The sequence below is a fragment of the Prinia subflava genome, chromosome 5 (genome assembly GCF_021018805.1).
Source record: "Prinia subflava isolate CZ2003 ecotype Zambia chromosome 5, Cam_Psub_1.2, whole genome shotgun sequence".
NCBI lineage: Eukaryota > Metazoa > Chordata > Aves > Passeriformes > Cisticolidae > Prinia > Prinia subflava.
Genome location: NC_086251.1, coordinates 14389824 through 14402196, shown reverse-complemented (window position 1 = coordinate 14402196; position 12373 = coordinate 14389824). Strand labels below are relative to the sequence as shown.

Sequence of the window (12373 nt, the reverse complement as noted above, 5' to 3'; positions counted from 1 at the left end):
CCTCCAGAACAGTGAATCTTGTAAAAGAGATGATCCTGTTCCTGCTGGACTCAGTGAGAAGTTTGTTATTGAAATCAGCAGTGTCATATGGCCTCCCTTCCCTTGACTTAGGCTACATTGTATGGCTTTTACTGACCACAACATTTTCTTGGTTCTGTGATTCTCCAACTGTTCTCCTGCCTTTTCTTTAGATTTGCCAGCTTCTTCTCTCCCATTTACTTTATTTCTCAGACTTGTTGTGTGGTTGTCAGACTGAGTCCTGCAAAACTGCTGCTCCCATCTGTCTGTAGTATAAGAGGATCTTTCTTGTACCTCGTGTCTAGGCCCTCCTGGTAGAGGATACTTTGAAATTTCTGGGCCAAGTTGAAAGGAAACCATTTGAACCCATTAAGATACAAGAGAAGTATGATCAGAATTAGACAGTCACATGTTTGAAATGATTATCCATTTCCATGGTTATCCATGGCGAACAGCGACATAACATGCATGACAACAGCATGGCACGAGTATTAAAAGGTAGGAAAGAATATTAGACTGCATGAAACAATTACCTACATTACCATAATGTTCTGAGATTCCTAGCTGGTTAAGTGCTTTAAGAATACCTCTGGTGGTTTTGTTGCACTAACATCCTGCAGAACATTTGTGGTGTTCTCAGAAGAGTATTTTGGGTCAAAGTCTTTTGAGGTCTTGAGCATTTACTCATAGGTGTTAAAGGCTTTCTGCAAGGTTTAGCACTTCTCCAAACTGAAGCTTTAACTATACTCTTTTTAGGTCAATATCACATAGCAGAGAACTTTAACATAAAAAGAGCTTTATTTCTGTTATGCAGTCATTTTGCTGTATTTTTAATTATAGCATAATGATATTATTTTGTGGTGTTATTTGCACTGTCTGAAATAATTTAATTTTTTTAAAACCCTTGTGTTTGTTTTCTACAGCCCAGAGAAAGAATCTCCTGTTGACATGGAATTCAGGTACGACATTTTAAAAACTAATGGGAAGCTCCAGAGGCCCCTTCCAACCTCAACCATGCTGTGACTCTGTGAATATTGTTCAGCAGTCTCTGCACTTAATGAGTTTAATGTTCCTCCTTAGAAGACAAACAGGATGTCTCTGAATGCAGCGACTGCAAGGTTTAAAATAAAACCCCTTGAAGTTTAACAATGGCAGAAAGATTTCTTCCTGAATGCTCAGGATTGGAATTGCATTGGAGCAATACCAGAATGCTCCAATACTTTCCATCAGGCTGAAAATACAAGAAGCATATTTTCTGCATAAGCAGTTATAATACAGAACAGTACACATTTCTCTCATATCTGGAGAACATTTGAATTTGAATTGACTGATAGTAGAAGTTAATGAATTGTGCAAAGTAATCAAGATAAAACTGTAGTCAGCAATCCCAAAACACACAGGAAAGGATTTGCAATGTATTATTTCCTCTATCATCATAATCCTAACTGCATTACATTTTAAGTGCATCTATTTTCTTTTAAAAATTGCCAACATCCTAGATTTTGTAGGTTTATTGAGGCACTGAAATTCATGTATGAATGTCCCTTAACTAGTTGTGTTTGATCTTGGAGATCTACTGTGCCTCCTGGACTTAAAAAGATATGTGAAAGTAGAGACAGATTAATCATTTTAAACAAGCAATCTTCACAACAGAATGACTGAAAGAGTAAGGTTGAAGGGACCACAGGGGCTCATCTGGTCCAACCTTCCTGCTCAAGGAGGCCATCCCAGAGCACATGGCACAGGATTGTGTCCAGATGGTTCTTGAGTATCTCCAGCGAGGGAGACTCCACAACCTCTCTGGGCAATCTGTTCCAGTGCTCAGTCACCCACACGGTAAAGAAGTGAATGTTGTTCCTTTTGACAGTGTTGTTTCTGATGAATTAATCTGATTCATAATTAGTAAACAGGCTTGATTCTATATTAGACAAAGCTCATAGTCTCCAGGGAGCTCAGGGAAGGTTTTCCCTATTAATTGCAAGGCTGAATTTTTCTGTCTGCACATCTGTGATAATTAAGAGGCTATGGTTAGTCTGTTGTGTTATCAGAAGGGAAAAAACTCACTCCACTGCTGAAAACACATGGTTATTTATGCAATCTGGGGACAGGAAGCCATCACTTCCACCTGCAGAATAATCCCTCAGAAGCCTTTGTCTCCTAAACCATTGGTTTGCACTCAGTCCTAAAACTGTGAAACCTTATGTATGTTCAAGGCAGACTTTCAGAGCACGTCTTGCACATTCCATTGCAGAATATTTTGTTCTCTGGATTTTAAGCCGTGTGTTTCTCACAGTTTCAGTAACAATTGTTTTATTGTCTCTTTACTGTAAGCAGCACTGTGGGCATGCAGTAAATTTCATATATGTGAAAAAGAAGCTTGCAAGCACTTGCAGACTTTTTGTTTATGTCAAAATATGATCAGTCCTGATATGCCATCCTTGTGTCAGTTTGCAATTAGGATTAATTTAGAGGAATTTACTAAATCCTCAGTCCATAATCAGTTTTGGCAAGCTCACTGCCTGTTGCCAAGTTCCTTGCACTAATGAATTCTCACTGATGTCCTTAAAGCACAATGTAATCCAAATGTGAGTGGTATTTCCAGACATTGTGCTGGTTCTCAGCATGGAGTGCATCACACTGGCAGGGCCCTTAATCTTCACTCAACCAAAGAACACTTTCTGCAAAAGCTGTAAAAGCTTTTTCCTCAAGACTTTGCTGCTATTTTTTTAAACCTAAATTAGGAGTAACTTTTTGATCACGTTGAGAATTAAGAGCTGCAAAGTCACAGATTCAAGCAAAGAAAGACAGGGAAGGAAATATGTCTTCATCTTGGAATGCTCAGAGCAATTTTTTCTCAATTGTTGGGATGAAAATTTCATGCTAATTGAAAAAATGCTTCTCTCTTGAGGCAGACCTGAATGCTCTTTGAATTAGATTTTGGGGCTGCAGGCTGGGCTGCCTAGGGGATGTCTTCTGTCTTTTTTTTTCTTTTGTTTAGCTATTTCTGTTTCATTTTCCAGCAACAAAAATACATAAAGCGTAATTAAATTCTAGTGAAATATCATAAATTTCAACCTGGAATCATGTTAGCAGAATAGTGGAATTGTGTGTGCTTTCAGGTCATCAACAAAAATTGGATCCTATCTTAGTTTCTAAACAAGTTTGGTAAAAGCCTGAAAAAACCGAGCAGGGCAAGTGACCTTAACTTATAAAGAGAAATAAAATGCACTTTGTCAAGTCATGGCTGGAATTGCTTTCAGGTCCAACTAGAAACAGGCTGCCATAATGGCTGTCTAGCAGACAAAGGCCACGTTTGGGTGAGAGGTCCTATCTTTTTATTGGATTAGCTGATTGAGCTAGGAAGAAAACAGATATGCTTTTAGGTATATGATCCCTCTGTTGGCCCTTTTCTGTAGAAAGGTTGGTGTGCCAAGGAGTTGTCCAACGGTATTAGTTGCTCTGATGAAAAGTGTTGCCTTTCTCCCAGCTCTGCCTTGCTGGAATCTTTAATGCACCACAGACAACAGAAGCACAAATTCTCCAGCAGGCAGATATTTTCCTTTTTAAATAGTAGTAATAATAATAATTTCTATGAAATTGTATGTGCATGGTGAGGAAAATCCTGTTGACTGTACCTGGTAAATTGGCCCTTCTGATGATGCATTATGAGGGCTATTTCACCGGGGGAAATTTAGCAAATATATTTTTGTCTGTGTTATCTTTTCTTGCCTTTATAGGAATGGAAATTACTTACTAATTTACTTTCTAGCGCTAGTTCTCATCTTAGAATGGGGGAAAATATGGCAGAGGGAATTGCCTTTGTACATGTGTAGAGTTGTTTGGATCTTTTTCAAATACTTTCTCTTTTTAGAATGTCCCTCCTGTAATGTGTTGCCTAACTAGTGATCTACTACACATTTAATTTTTTTAATTAATCTAGTCAAACAGAGCTAGGATTCAGTCTTTGGTGGTTTTCCTCCTCCCATCCACTCTGCTCAAGAGGCAGCTGTACTGAGCTAGACTCTCCAAACCCCACCTCACAGTAGGAGAAGAGGGAACAAAGTGAAGTTCAGTTGGGTAAACCATTTCAGTGTTCTGTTGGAAACTTATCATCTTATGTATTTTCTTTATGGAAAAGCCATTGATTGTCCTAAAGAAAGAAAGGAAAGCATTTTTGAACACTAGTTTCTTCTTTTACAAGAAAACAGTTTCCAAAAGCAGCAATTGCACTGGTAAGCTGGGAACTCTTGTGTTTGTTTTTTTCCCAGGAAAAGAGGTGCAGTAGCTTATGCATCCCAGAAGCCTTGGCTGCTCAATGCCACAGTGGAAGAGAATATCACATTTGAAAGCTCTTTTAACAAACAGAGGTAACAGGTTCCAGCTGTTGTATTTTATTCCCCTTTTCCATAAATATTTGTGTCGTGTGGATCACACATGGCTCCCCATCTCCCTGTAGGAACAAACCTTCTGCACCTGCCTGAACATGAGTCTCCCCCTTTGACCATGTTTTTGCTGGGTGACACAAGGGACAGGGTTTGCCTCACTTGAATTCAAGTGTACAAATGTTTCCATTTCCAAGGACCATGTTTGTTTAGCATGCAGTGTTCTCTCACCTGATTGACTAGTTTACCTCTCCTGGAAGGACATCACCTGTTTGGGAGTGGGAATATTGTTTGTAAAGAATTAGTGGGCTGCCTTTTTATTCAATATACATGCTCACCAGACACTGTCAAATATTTAGAAATCAATTGCTGTCCCCCACCCTCAAAAGAAGTGGTTGATTATGTATTTCCATCCTACACTCTTGTTTTTTCTGTCATTCTTGGATATTGAAACAAGAAACAAATGCCCTGGGTAAGAAAAACAACTGCTAAAAATGGCAATATACCGTGGAAGAAGTTATATTTGTTTTTCCTGTGTTTAACATTTTTTATTTGGGAAACTGACCTGAGATCCTTTTTCTTAGCTGAAATATTACTTACTTGCCTGTGATTGAAAGAGATCCCATTAGAACAATTAGTGGCTAACAAATACGTTTTCCACTGTGTGATTTTTTCCAGCTGGTTAATTTTTGTTCCTCTACAGGTAGGAAATGTGCTTCTCCAGCAGTATCTGTGTGCATTTTGTTGCCTTTTTTGTTTCCACAGGTACAAAGCAGTAATTGATGCTTGTTCCCTCCAGCCTGATATTGACATTCTGCCTCACGGAGACCAAACCCAGATCGGAGAAAGGGTCAGTAAACAGCTGCAGGCTTCTATTTTTGGTTTAAATATATAGAGGGGGGTTTATTATTTTGTTGGTTCTTAAAATCTTACAGGTTATTTGGCAACAAAGGTAATCTTTTAGTTAAGTGTATGTTTGGGTCATTAGTCTGAACGCTCACTGCTCAGTGAACATGGAAACACTGTCATTTATGTGAGGTGCAATGATTTAAATGTGCTGCTATCAGAATGTTTGACTATTCTGCAGCTGCTATTGCAGATATCCTGACTTAACAGGATATTTTTTGGTTTCTTTAGAAGTAACAGAAAAATAAATACATAGATTTTTTTTGTTTTCTTTTAGAGCCCTTTCATTTACAGAAGGACAGGTGTTTAACCAGTGGCTTTATCACACATGGGAAGATTAGGGAGTGATGAGAACGGAAACAGAAGTCATAGATTTGTAAAGAGTTTACTCTAACATGCACTGGCACAAACAAAAGAACCCCCAAAACACACCCTAAAACACCACAAGGATACATTATAGGCTCACACTTTGGAAAAATTCCTCATATTTCTCTGCCTAGAAAAGTCTTTTATGGATAATCCAGCCAGAATAAGGAATATGAGTGCTCAGTTGATGTTTTCTTTAACTGTCTGATTGTTTCTCTCCTGCTTATCTCCAGGGTATTAATCTGTCTGGAGGGCAGCGCCAGCGGATCAGTGTGGCACGAGCCCTGTACCAGCAGACAAATGTTGTGTTCCTGGTGAGTAGGTGCCCTTCTGTTTATGCTCCATGCAGAGGCACGAGCTGCTGCTTCATTTAGAGGATTTCATGGGTCACACGCTGAACATCGTGTTTCGCTGAGCCCAGCCAAATGTACACTGTGTAGTTTGTATCTCTTGTCAGCTAGCCTGCAGGTAGGAAGCACTTTGCAAATGCTGCAGACAGACAGAGAGTACTGCACATTGAAATGCTGATGCTTGTTCTCCCAGTGTGTTGAAAATTCAGTTTGACCCTTGCTTTTATCTTTGGGTCTTAGAAATGTAATAGTTTTGCTGTATTAGTGAAATTCCTAAGCTCTCTCAGGTCTAAAATTAATATTGTCTCGTGTCTGGGGTGTTTCCTCTCTGCAACAAACAAAGCTGCTTTTGCACCCTGAATTGCCTGCTGTATATCCTGTCGCAGCTTCAGCTACGGAAAAAGAGTGACAGCAGGTTCTAACAGGTTTCACAGGTGGGAAAACAGATGCATCCTACACACTCACTTGTAGTGAGCTTCCTGGCTTTCCAGTTTAGGACTTCCTTCTTTACCTCAGTTTTCTAGAAGGTTTGAATCCAGCTGTTATGACAGTGAGACATAAGTCACGTAGGATTAGAAAAGCTGTGCACATTAGATGTAATCCCTAAAAGAAAGGGAAGCTGTTTAGACCTTTCTCTGTAATTAGGCTGATCAGTCTGTGCTTGCTTCATGTGTAGAGCACTTCCAGGCAAAGATCAGAGTGCAGGAGAGTAGGGAGCAGTTGGGTCAGGTGCTGCAAACCAGCAGATCCACTATTGTCTGTAACTTGGTTCTGCCCTTTTTGTCCTTCTGTGAAGGACACTCAATACCTCCTAAGAGCAGCAGGTTCTCTTGGGTTTTGACAATGGAAAAACACCTCCAAATAAAGTTTATTTCTAGTATTAATATTTAGAAAACAATAAGGAAATCCTGTATGTTAGTATTAGCAAACACTGAGTACTTTTAAGGCTGGTTTTGTAAAGAAAGATTTATGAAACTTCACTCTCACAAGTATGTCATAAGGCTGATGTTCAGGTCTGTGCCAGGTCAGAAGAGTGCAGCAGCAGAGCTGGCAACATCCTTGCTCAGCAAGCACAGTGCACACACTGTTGCACACATGCTTTTCAGAGAAAATTCTGGATCGTGAAGTTACTGTACTTCAAAAGCACTTTCTAGGTGCTTTATGTTGTGATGCTCTGGTTTATTAAAATCTAAATGGTCAAACTTATCTTACTGCTAATTTCAGATATTTTTGATTTTTAATGAAGCCTGGGTGTAGTGTAGTATTATAGTATGAAATAGTAACACTAAGTAAATCCTACTGCCAGTATCACTATTGTAAGCAGAAATATCAAATCAAATCACATCAAAAGGTTTGTGATTCCATAAAAGTAGGATTAGGTAAACAAGTTTCCCAAAAGATGGTACAGATGAATTTATGCCTAAATGAATTGCATATAATTGATTGATTCAATACAATAATGTAGGTCTCAAATCAAATATCTGAGCTGAGTCAGCAAAATGATCAATATTGCTTCTTTTGTGATTTTTTTTGTGAGTCTTTGTTAAGAGTGTTGATTTATGAGCAAAAAAAAGGAAAAAAACCAAAACCAAACCAAAACAACAACAACAAAACCCCACAAACCACAAGGCAGGGATTTTCAAGGGAAACAGAAATGTGCTTGTTGTCCCTATCCCTGGAGCAGTAATGCAATATCTGCCAGAGACCCTCACCACAACATTGTCTGGAGCCTGACAGAAGCTGAGTGGGCCATGAACACATCTGGGGAGAGGGGCAGGTCCCAGAAAACCCCACAGAATTATAGAGTTGACAGAGCTGGCGTTACTCAGTGCTCTCTGCAGAAGCACAGTTCACTTTGGTGTTCTGTAAATTAAGGAAACCATTCCTCAGCACAGTTTTGATCTGATGGCCTCTTTTGTGTGTCTCTGTGGATCTGCCTGGGTTTACTGGTGTTAAAACCTCTCAGTTTCCTTGGAGGCCGTAAGTTCTGGCTCCAAACGCTGACCCCTTATCATCATGACAGGATGATCCTTTTTCTGCCCTGGATATCCACCTGAGTGACCATCTCATGCAAGAAGGGATCCTGAAAATGCTGCGGGAGGACAAGCGCACCATTGTGCTGGTGACTCACAAGCTGCAGTACTTGCCCCACGCTGACTGGGTAAGGAACCTCTGCTCATTTTTTCTGAGGAGGCAACAACATGGCAGGAACATGTCTTGCTGCAGACAGTGCTTTCACTTCATCTCTCCACCAAGTAATAGTTCAGTGAGAAGATATCTAATAAAGATCTTTTGAAAATCAGCTAGTTCGGGGAGCTGTAACTTTGAGATTCCCATCTTGGAACACCTAAATAGGTTGGATTTTTGTAGAGCTGCAACTTAATACTCCTATGAAAGCAGGTTACATTTAAAATACATTGAGTATCCCAAAACTTTACTTATATTGGTTAATTTTTTAATCTCAAAACAGTGAAATGTTAAACACCTTTGCCTCCACTGGGATGTTACTAGGAATTTGTGCTATCACAGGAAAAGGTGGATATTGAGAGGTATGGAAATACAAGGAAAAGCCCAGTATTTCTGTATAGTTAGTACTAGGATATAATGTGTTAAAAACATCTTTGTCCTTTGTGTGTAGGCAAGATTTTAAGAAATGTGTAGTATTTGATTGTTCTGTTAGGTTTCTTTTTTATATTTTCTACTTTAAAGGAAAAGAAATGGAGGTATGCTTTCTATACCAGTTTATAATTGGAAATGTCAAAGATGAAGAGGGAAATAGGGAAATTTTTGAGATTTGGATTCTTTTTTGTTTTTTTTTAATTCATTGGTTTCCAGTGGCCTTGCACTTATTCCTGCAGTTTTCCAGCCTCCCGGGTCTCCTTGCCCGTGGTGATGGATGACTGCAGTTATACCTCCTAGCAGGACTTCTCTCTTTCACATCTTGCACAGGCTATAGCAGCAGTTGCCTGGTCTCAAGAAATAATCATATTACAGCTGCTTCCTGAGCTTCATATTGGCTTGGCATGAAGCTGCAGATAGACATTCATCTTGTTCTGATCGGGTTTTTGGTTGGCAGCATTTGTTATTTATGGTCTCTGCTGTGACCCTGTCTCTCAGTTGTTCACCTTCAGAGTTACCACTGTTCTCAACACAGTCCTGGTTTTCAAATTAGTGTCTTTTGGAATACAGGAATTTTCTGCCTTTTTCCCCTCCCTATGAGGTCCATCTTAACTTCCTTTTTATTCTTACGTATCTGCAGTTTTTTTGAAGTATACACAGCTATGGCCTTTCATCAGTGTAATTGTTTTAATTTTCTTTGAGAATGTAATACCCATTTCTAGATGTTGGTGTTTTAGGAGATGTTGTACGAAAATTGCTTTATTTTTATTATCTTCTAGATGTGTAAGTTTTTATGAAATATACTGTTTCAAATGGTAGCACAGGAAGGATTTGTTTGAACTTCATAATAAAAAATATTTATTACAAAATAGTTCATGTTTTTTTCCTAAATGTGGGTTTCATTAATCCTTACCAATTCTTACCCAGTGGAGTGAAGAGGGAATATTTATTTTATTAAGAAATTTTAAATAAAAATATAGTTTGAAGTATATGTCATGGTCCCCCTAAATCTTTTCAACAAAACCCTCAGAAGAATTCAAGGTGTATCCCAGTTGCAGGTTTCCTGAATAAATTGATCGCAAAAAGATCCTTGTTTTCTTTATTTTTACCTTCTCTCTTTTTAAATTCTTAGCAATAAACAAAATTGTTTACTTCCCCACTCTCTGCCCATGGAAATTTCTGAGTTTCTGCGGAGAGAGAAAAAGAAGCAGTGCATTAACTCTTTTATAATAATGGGAGTTTGCAATCTGCGTGCCTCATTTTCCAGTTGCCCCCCTCTGATCTGGAGTGGTGGTAGTTACACTGTGTGTATAACATAGTTCCCTGACACAAACCTGGAAACTGCTCCCTGCAGACTTTGCTTGCATATATATTTTTCTTTTCCAAACTGTGTCCACTATTTATGCTTTTAAAGCTTTAGAGAATCAAGTTCCCTAGCTCTTCCTTATCAGTCCATGGTATCAGAGAAGGAGCCAGCATTCTCATATCTAATTGTCTGAATGAGGGCAAAACCTCCTGCACTCAATGTCTTGCTAAAAGCTTTTTCCTTTTAGGAGGTAAGAGAACTCGAAAATCTTATCTTGCTAATGACTTGTATTTAGGAAGAGTAGTGTGCCCCCCTGTCTGCCAACAGGGATCCCATTCTTCTTTCTTAAAAGCAGCCTTTTCTGAAAACGTGGAGTGCAGGAAGTTTCTGGGTTTTCAGCATCTTGAATGAAGGGGATGGAGAGAATGTCACTGTCTTTTTAGAAGACAGATTTGTTCATGAAAATATTATTTATTTAAGAAAAGAGAAAATCCTGTCAAAGACAGCAATACAGCTTTAAAATAAATAGACATACCCAGCTATTTATCTCACCACTTGTGTTTCTGACTTTTTAGATAATTGCGATGAAAGATGGTAACATCCAGAGAGAAGGAACACTCAAGGACATTCAGAAATCAGAGACTGAGCTCTTTGAACACTGGAAGACATTAATGAATCGACAAGACCAAGAGCTGGAGAAGGTTTTTGATGGGCAGGGAAATGAATATATGCAAGAAAATGTCTTGTCTTTTTTTGCCTTAGTTTGAAAGGTTTAACAAGAATTGACATGCTGTGTGTGATGTCTAACTTAATATGAATGTAGTACCATTATTATTTATCTCTAAGGATAAATTCCTTCATCTGGACAGCTCATGTTTCCTTGATACTGTTCTAATCCATTCTTGATAGGAAACCTTATCAAAATATTGTCACCTAAGGAATATAAATATGGCCATTTTAGGAAAAGCTTTGCTAATATTGACAACTGGTTTTATAGACATGCCTGAATTTACTCATTGCCTTTGGTGGAAGCTTTTCAGATATGCCTTTATCAAGTTCTTTAAATGATAAAAATGTTGTGTCTTTTGTACTTATAACACAAGAAGAACGAGATATTAATCTTAATCATTGTTAATTCTGGGATTACTGTCCGAGTTAAGATTCCAGGAGGGTTGGGATTGACAACCTGAAATGAATGTTAGATATCTAATTTATGTCCTTTGATTTTACACAGAGGTAGCAAATCCATCACAGCTTCCTGCTGTGAGATTCTCACTTCTATTTTTCACTGAGTGGGAACAATTTTATCACAAGTAGCAGGTTCTTTGTATTGATTCTCTGGTTGAAAACACATGAACTGTCCCCTTTTCAGGAAACAACTATTGAGGAAAACCCTGTTTTGGAAAGAACGAATCTCCGGAGGACGATGTATTCCCGGGAAGCATTGCTGAAAGATGATGAAGAGGATGAAGGTAAAGGGCACCCTTTGAGCCCACTGCCAGTACATTACTGTTTCACAGTTAAATTATATTAGAATGAATTAACACCATTCAAACTGGCAAGAGAACAAAACATTTTTCATGTGGGTTACGATTTATAAGAGTGCTGTTCGTTGCTTTGACCTCTGGACTAGAGTGATTGCAAGCATTCACAAGTCATTGCTTCCTCCAGACTTCTGAGGTTTTTTCTTATATGCAAATATGATTTAATAATGAATGAAGAATAATATTAAACAATATGCTGGGTGAACTTCACCTGTCAATAGCTAAACATATTTGCTTAAGGTTTTACATAGGAAAAAGATTACAATTGATTTTTATCCAGCCAGTGCTTTCACATTGCAAAAAACATGGTTGAAGAAATTTATCGCCAAGTGCTGAGGGGTTTTGCATCTTTTTAGTGTGCATTACTATTAAGTTTAGCAGGTTGATAAATGCAGGCCTGAGCAGGTACTTTGGCCATAGGGCCACCCTTTATCCTGCGTGGTAAGACTTGGTTTGTAGCTTGCCAGTCCCTTTGATATGTGACAGCATGGCCGTCCTCTTCTCTTGCACCTTGCAGAAGAAGTAACAGAGAGTGATGACGAAGACAACCTGTCTTCAGTGCTCCACCAGAGAGCCAAGATGCCCTGGAGAGCCTGTGGCAAGTACCTGAGTGCAGCAGGGATCCTCCTGCTGCCCCTGCTGCTGCTGTCCCAGCTGCTGAAGCACACGGTGATGGTGGCCATCGACTACTGCCTGGCGCTCTGGACCGAGCATGCCATTTCTGTCAAGATAGAGCCTGAGGCAAAAAACTGCTCCCAGTGCATGGTAGGCACTGCCTTGTTCACCTTCCTCCCGTGATTTAACTGGCAGTGTTCCCCCACTGTCAACCTCTGCTCCAAGACTTGTATGCAGTGTGCTGTTTTTCTGTAAAAGAGCCACTCC

The 12373-nt window shown here is 39.1% G+C and overlaps 1 protein-coding gene across 1 annotated transcript in view; it reads left to right on the top strand.

Annotated features, from left to right (window-relative positions):
- ABCC8 (ATP binding cassette subfamily C member 8) overlaps positions 1–12373 on the top strand; it is a 73694-nt gene that overhangs the window by 42460 nt on the left and 18861 nt on the right. The window contains exons 18-25 of the mRNA XM_063398098.1: positions 942–977; positions 4287–4385; positions 5166–5250; positions 5906–5986; positions 8046–8183; positions 10523–10648; positions 11320–11419; positions 12009–12256. Of these exons, the coding sequence (XP_063254168.1) occupies positions 942–977; positions 4287–4385; positions 5166–5250; positions 5906–5986; positions 8046–8183; positions 10523–10648; positions 11320–11419; positions 12009–12256 (913 nt within the window). The remainder of the gene's footprint in view (positions 1–941; positions 978–4286; positions 4386–5165; positions 5251–5905; positions 5987–8045; positions 8184–10522; positions 10649–11319; positions 11420–12008; positions 12257–12373) is intronic.